The 7,734-nt window shown below is 35.1% G+C and overlaps 2 protein-coding genes across 3 annotated transcripts; one reads left to right on the forward strand and one right to left on the reverse strand.

Annotated features, from left to right (window-relative positions):
• The first annotated feature begins 1,048 nt into the window (after positions 1-1,048).
• Positions 1,049-4,254, forward strand: LOC139868090 (transcription initiation factor TFIID subunit 7-like). 2 transcript variants are annotated; one of them, XM_071856429.1, is made up of 6 exons: positions 1,049-1,169; positions 1,266-1,421; positions 1,882-2,015; positions 2,124-2,243; positions 2,321-2,390; positions 3,813-4,254. In XM_071856429.1, exons 2-6 carry the CDS (start codon positions 1,301-1,303, stop codon positions 3,974-3,976), a joined length of 609 nt encoding a protein of 202 aa, XP_071712530.1. In that variant the 5' UTR covers positions 1,049-1,169; positions 1,266-1,300; the 3' UTR covers positions 3,977-4,254. The 2 variants fall into 2 exon arrangements, with proteins under 2 accessions (XP_071712530.1, XP_071712532.1); XM_071856431.1 differs by having other exon boundaries at positions 1,050-1,169; positions 1,299-1,421.
• A 2,310-nt stretch (positions 4,255-6,564) lies between these two features.
• LOC139894272 (uncharacterized) lies at positions 6,565-7,080 on the reverse strand. The gene has a single exon (XM_071877484.1). It carries the CDS (start codon positions 7,078-7,080, stop codon positions 6,565-6,567), a length of 516 nt encoding a protein of 171 aa, XP_071733585.1.
• Positions 7,081-7,734: the final 654 nt, after the last annotated feature.

A 7,734-nucleotide genomic window follows, 5' to 3' on the forward strand; every position in this document is an offset into this window, starting at 1 on the left:
TGTGTTGACTGTTTAAACATGTTTATTCTCAGGTCCTTAAGAAAGTCTTCCGCTGTTGCATTATCTGAGCAAGCTGTGCATGGAGTCTCATGCTTTTGTTTAAATGAAATGTTGCATTCAATAAAACCTTTGTCATGTATTATATTTGACTGTTATGTCAAGTGTGTAGTATTTGAAAACCGATGTATTATGGGGATTATTCCTTAAATAATCGCCCAATTGTTTAAAACATGCGTTATGTATAATAATGGTGTGCTTTTTATGAAACGAATGCAATATTTTTCTAAAACATATCATATAGAGATCAACTACCTCGCAATGTAATCAACTATTATGAATCGTTTATAATCGGTATGAACGGGTCGTTAAAAACATGTTTCCTATTAACAGAAAGATCAGTATTAACCCATGTGTTATTCTTATTTAAAGCCTTCATTTTTAAATTCATTGATTCAATCAAGTATGAATCTTTAGAAGCTTCTCACCCTATAAGTTGTCGCCATCTCGCTTGGGTCCCTCACATCGCCACACAACCAACAAATAAATGACTCCATATTCATACAAACCCATATCCTACAATCCCCAGGAGGCTCATCTACTGCGACAAATCAATTGGATAGTTGGCCATAAACTTAGTGGTGTCTTTTTGGTCGTAATAGTCCATTAGAAAAATAATATACATACTGTAATTTGGTTACATATTTGTTTAGTCTATAATCTACATGAAAAAATTGATTTTTATTAAAGGTATTTGTGTTTGATAGGTTGCTTAAATTAGGTTATGATGTCTTGATGAAAAAGATGAATTTGCGTCATGGTCCCTCGTGTTTAATGAAAAAGATGAAGAGTAAAAAGACGAATTTACTTTCACATGCAATGCATATGTCAAAAGTTAACAGAATTTTTTAACGAAAGTTTGACAAATGGACGACGGGAGAACTATTTTTAAAATACACGAATAAGTACGTAAAAAAAAACCACAAATCAGCTAAAACTAAAAAACCAACTTAGGTAAAGCAATAGATAAGCCTAATGTTTTTCTAGTTGAAACGAAAACCTATAAAATTGTAACCGATTTACTCAGTTCCCTCCCTCTCGAACCATTTCACCAAATCCGGCGACCTCAAAGATAAAAATCGACTCCCATCGGAAAATTGTAACAAACAAAGGTAACTTTCATATCAACCCTAATTTTAATCAACGTTAATGCTTTTCTTAATTAAAAGTATTGCATGTTTACCAATCACCATTAGTGTGTTTTCTAGGCTTCTTATTTCAATTCAATTAATTCAATTTAGGAATGGATGAACAGTTTGTACTAAGAGTTCCCCCTTCTGTCGCCCAGCGTATCGAACGTCTTTTAAACGAAACCGATGATTCGTTATCCTCTGATGACAAATCACTAGATCTATCATTCTCTGGTAAGATTGCATTACATTTATACATCTATATCAGGTGCTAATTCTTGAAGACAATAAATTAGGGCTAATTACACCAGAATGTATATAACTTTACCGTTTTTGCTATCCACTGATATTTACTATTAATTAAACTGGCGGGAACATAAATTTTTTCACGGGAGGCGAATTTTTTTTTTAAAGCGTAGCAACTTTTTTTGGAAAACTGTGGAGGCTTTTGAGCAAAATATGAAGACTTTGGGGGCAAAGTATGGAGATTTTTTGGGCAAGAAAAAAATTCCACCGGGGCAAAATGAAAAAACCCAAATTTTTTGCACTAAAAATAAAAATCCACTGGGGGCAGGTGCCCCCTACCTGTTTTCGCCACTGGTCGTTTGTTTTAGATGATTACATAATTGGTCTATTTTCATATTGTTTGTATATCTTAGCTCTGCATTTATGTTATTCGATTTGTATACTGCAGAGGATGGGAGGAGTGGGACATTTAGTATTGGTAATGACAGTTTTTCAGCATCTCTATTGGACCTTCCGACTATTTTGGAGTCTTATAAAACTTATGATGATAACGTTCTGATTAAAACTACAGATGTTGGCCAAGTAAGAATCGTTTTTTGTTTTTTAATTGATGTTTTCATATGAAAAGTATTGCTTTATTTGTTATTCGCTTGATGACTGTAATAATGTGATTGATGTATAATGTAATAGGTGATTATGGTCAGAGAAGAGGGTGATGTGGGTCCAGACGTGGTGGAGTATCGCCATGGCCTTACACCTCCAATGAAAGATGCTCGAAGGAGAAGATTTCGCAGGGAGCCTGATTTAAATGTATGATTGTTATTTTATTTTTGTACTTTAAGGTTCAGTTCAATATATACTGATGTTGGTATTTATTTTTATTGCAGCCTGAACTTGTGCAGCGAGTTGAGAAAGATTTGATGTATATCATGAATGGTGGAAATGCTGAAAATCTTGATATCCTTTTGTAGTGTCCGATTGAATAACTTTTAATCAGAGTATATTTAGTTTATAATAGGGTAGATGTCAACAAAAGGTATCCAGTTTTATCAAATTGCTCATTTCAGATACTCAACTTTTTATTATCATTTATTAGTATCAATTTACGGCATTGAAAGTGTTTTTACCATCGAAAAGGGTTATTTTTCTATCAATTTTAAATTTGAAGGTACTTAGAGCTTTTTAATACTTCAAAAAGCAGAACAATGTAGTCTCTTCAATGTCCGAAAGCATTTTTTATGCTTCTGTGATGCTTTACTTGATAAAATTTTTGGTGGTAAAGAAAACATATATATTATGAGCATTTTGATAAAAGAAAAAGAAAATAAAAAAGGTTGGGTATCCATATGAGCTATTTGATAAAAAGTTGGATACCTTTTTGTTTTTTCTGTTGATAATATGTGCAGTGGTGAGATGCTTTCGGTATTATTTTGCTACACAAATTGTTAAATGTGATATATTTCGCTTTTGAACGAGGATGATGAACTATATATCTAAGAACGCAATGAATACTTGACAATTGACATTGTTTTCTTTTGACAATGCTTAAAGCTTTTTGGTTTGTTGTAATACAACAAAACTTTCTGTAGTCAAAAAAATTAGTTTCTCCGTTTTCTGCTCTGCTTTTATTGTCATCGTGTGCTACTCTGTTTTTTACTCAAGTTGTTTGAGAAAGATCATTGCTTAAAGAGTTGGTGGATTAGGATTTGAAGGTTATCATCTAGATACTGCGACTTGTTGTCACAATGTTCAGTGTCTAACGATTTGATAAACATTTTTCACTTATCGAGGTGTATCCCCTACAAACGTTTTTACACATCCAAACATTCTACAACTGTTTCACACGTCAACAAGTGACACGTCTTTAATTGAGAAAGAATATGTGGATAGGAATGTCTATTACTTTCATTTGCAAGATGTTAACTTCATGATTTCAGATACATCTTAAAGTAAATAACGCTCTCATATCGTATAACACGTTCCTATTGAACTTCATTAGTTGTTAATATCAGTGTTGCAGAATTCGGAATTACTCGGCGAGTTGGTTTTTGCAACTCGGGGAGTACTCGATAATCGGTCAAAACTTGGTCAAAACTCAGGTTTACTCAGAAAATCATTCAAAACTCGGTTATAATGGGTCAAAACTCGGTTTAAATGGGTCAAAACTCGGTTGAATGGGTCAAAACTTGGTCAAAATTGGTAATAGTTAAACTTGGTCAAGTCCCCGAGTTGCCGAGTACTTCCTAAAAAGTCCCCGCCGAGTACTCCCCGAGTAGCGATTTTTGCAACCTTGGTTAATATAATATCTGGTTATGCTTACATTATATCTTGATTGTTTAATTACCATAAACTATTTGAATCCTTGACATGAGGGTTTACATATAGATATGACTGAGCAAGATGAAGTTGGTGATGGAAGCTCTCGTTACGCTGTCAAGGAAGCACCACCAGATCCTGCAACAAATCCTAACATGTCAACTGCCGGAGCAAATGCTCGGGAGCCCGATAGAAGTGATTCTGACGAGTCTGAATATTCAATTTAATATCGGCATTTATACAATTCAAGCTGGTATGATCATTTTTTTTATCCGCCAATTTGCTGGCAAATTTTTCACAAAGTTTTTGGCATCTCATTATTGATGAGAACTTCATTCACTTCTTTTATACAGTGATTATATTTACATGTCATTTGGATTCTGAATTATCAAAATTTTCGTTGACAGACTCTCTATGTATTTTTACTGATACTACTGATACTCATGGGTCCATATATCCTTCTTTTGGCTGTAGTGAAATCACTGTACGAATAAAATACAAAATTGGCCTGATTTCGAGAGGTATCTCTATATTGAAAAATGACCAATTTCTTAGAGGTCTATTTAAGTTTACATCAGCTATCTTGTGGAGCAGGGGTGTTGAATAGATTAAAGCTGTATCTGTATCATGAAACGTGCCTATAACTTATACAAATATAAGTATATAGATATAATGCATATCAAAACTAGGCTTTTTTGGAATGGCTTTAGCAAATTAATATCAAGCATATGTTACAAACAGAAAACTTAGGAACAAGGTGTAGATCTACAATTCGTATATTGGGTTGGCCTACACTTGATATCCATGTTGGACAACAGATAATGTATTAGGGTTGGGCTACATTTGGATACCATTTTGCTTATACGGCCTTTGATGGTTTGAGCACCGTATATATTTTGTAGGGGTGTTTATATTTGGTTTCAAACTGATTAACTCGAATACCGAACCGAAAAAACCAAACCGAATTTGAACTTGGTTTTCGGTTTGGTTTCAAATTTGAATTCAGTTCGGTCCCCGGTTTTACTTTTTAGAATTTGGTTCAACTTAACTAATTATATATTAAAGTATCAATTATATACAGATGAAAAAGCGATTTAATAATTAAAAATCGAATTTAAATTCGATTTGTTATGATTATTTTGGTAAATATTACTGTATATATTTTTTTGGGTTTTTTGGTTATAATCGAAACCCAACCCAATCCGAATTTGTTTTTTGGTTCAGTTTCTGTTTTGAAAGTGAATTCGGTTCCAGTTCCATTTTTCGGTTTTCCCTCTAATATTTTCAAAACTGAACAAACCGAACCGAGGAAACCGAAAACCGAACTGATGCACACCCTAAATTATTTTAGACCGACCAATCGACCTTTGTATCACACTTTTTGACATTGAGGCACGCTCCGATTATCATTTTTTTTAGATTCATTATTATTCTCTGTTCTGTTGCATGGCCGGTTTGAATGACCGTGACCTGCTTGTAGTATCTTGATGTGTATGATCCTATAGAACATATGTGCTAGACGAGGTTGTAGTGTAGACGAATACTTGCTGCAGTTGCATTGTATTGGGGGTTAGAACAGCTTCTGGTTGAATGAAGATGACAGCCTAACATTAGGTATTGCCTATAGGTGTTTACTACTTCACCATACATACATGTCTTAAATAATGTTCTAACCAATAGATCCGATGTACTGTTGTATTATCATGTTTTTTTTTTCTAACCCCATGTGGTATACAATGAACTACTTTTGACTAGATTTGTTTATACAGGATCTGTTCTAAACTGCCCATTCACGCACATACTCATATACCAACCACTCTAATATAATCTTGTATGATTTTTTAGTCCAGACGCATATTGATTTTCCTTATATTGACACGTCATCGTAACTGTGCCATGTTAGCAGTCTACAAATAAAAAAAGGTAGTAAGAAATATACACCAACTACGGTTGAAAGTTTAATAATATACAATAAAATAAAATATTTGAGGTGAAATCTCATAAATTTTTTTTAGACAATGAACCCTTTTAAGACACTTTGAACTTGGAGTGGATTAACCCACAATCGGCGGGCCATGGGGTCACAAGGATCTGATCCTCAAACACATTAGTGTTTGAATTAGGAGATAAGTTAATTAAAGGTGTCTGAAAGCATACGAAATAGCGTAGTTTCATGTGTGTATTTCTGCATAAAGGGTAGAGTATTTTATATGTGCATGCAGTACGCTTAGAGCCAAAGTTGCACAAAAATAATCAAAAGAGTGATTTGTGATTCACATGATAAAAGTATATGCCACCATGGCATACGCGGTATGCGTGACTGTGACCTTTTAGCCTATACTCCAAAAACAATAGTCAATGCAAGCCTGCATGTCAAGGCTGGAAGGGTGTTTTTTTGCTCCCCCACCACCGTATGCAAGATGTACAACTTTTATTGCACAATGTACTGTTTGCATTGTAGTCAATCGTGTTTACATTATTTAAGCTATATTGGTATATTTTTTAAAGATATATATGGGTGGACTGTGTGGAAATTCGTCATCTTGTTGAATTGAATATTGAAAAGTTGTTTTGCAATTTGGTGCATTGGGTTTGGTTGAGTCTTGACTATGCATTTTTCTATTCCCTGGAGTTGACTTTTGTTTGTTTTTTTTTTTTTTTAAAAGCAAAAATTTTATATCACTAAAATAAATCAATTACAGACACGACAACCCAAATAAAACGGAAGGGTTGTGAAAGAAGACACGGAAGCAATGGTTGCAAAGGCAGCAAACCAACTAAAGTTACAAACTAACTAAAGTTACAATCTATTCAATTAAGAGATCCTCAAGTATACGCTTGGATCGTTTAACCATGACGACCACTCGATCTTCTTCTTTTTTAAACGCAGTGAGATCCACTCGTATGATTTAATTTGGACCTCATTGAATGCCACCGAGATGTTCCAACACTTCCCACGAAACACTTTGTTGTTCCTATTCTTCCATATCAAATATGCGCAAACCCACTCGACCGCTTGCCAAATCTTTTTACCCAAACCCGAGGATGGAACCAATGTGTTGCCACGAAGAATCTCGGACATGCTAAGATTAGAAACATGACCGAGACCCCACCATGAATACACTTGACTCCAAAGATCAAAAGCATGCTTACAAAACACCAACGTATGTTCAATCGATTCAATGTCATCATCACACAACGGGCATCTAATACTATTCAAATCAATTCCCTTTTTGTCTAGCTCGTTCAATGTCGGGAGGCGTCTTTTGAGCGACCTCCAAACAAAAACCTCAAGCTTCTTAGGGACTAAGTTGTTACGTAAAGTTTCCATAGTACTAGAATTACCCGACCCGACTTGATTGTCAATAATATTGCAAAGATCCTTGACCGTAAAGGCACCATGGGTCAAAATATTACGTAAAGTACCTAAGTGGGTGATGCATAAACCTTGTATTGGAAAGTGTCTTAGGACCTAACTTGGATAATGATTAGGGTTTTAGGGATGTTAACCCAAATATTAGGGTTAGGGTTGCAAATGGGTCAAAATTGCACCATGAGTCAAGATAACCCTAGAATGGAGTTTTAGTGGGTTGACCAACTTGAGTTTGTGATTGATATTATGTATAATGTAATAGGTACGTTACATTGAAGGTTCTCGGACTTGATTATCTTTCACCGAAGGCGTAAGGTGAGTGGAATAATTATATGTGTAGGTATATAATGTATCTATTTGTTGTAGCGTGAGATGTGAAGTGTCGAGGTGCTAAGACACCACGTTTCACGTGATGAGTGAAGCATCGAGGTGTTAAGATGCCACTCTGGGTGAAGCATCGAGGTGTTAAGATGCCACCTAGGGGTGTAGTGTCGAAGTGTTAAGACACCACTCCGTAAAATAATGAGTGAAGCATCGAGGTGTTAAGATTCCATTCGGGGTGAAGTGCCGAGGTGTTAAGGTGCCACCCTAGGGGTTAGTGATACGAGGTGT

This window comes from Rutidosis leptorrhynchoides, chromosome 1 (assembly GCF_046630445.1).
Source record: "Rutidosis leptorrhynchoides isolate AG116_Rl617_1_P2 chromosome 1, CSIRO_AGI_Rlap_v1, whole genome shotgun sequence".
Lineage (NCBI taxonomy): Eukaryota > Viridiplantae > Streptophyta > Magnoliopsida > Asterales > Asteraceae > Rutidosis > Rutidosis leptorrhynchoides.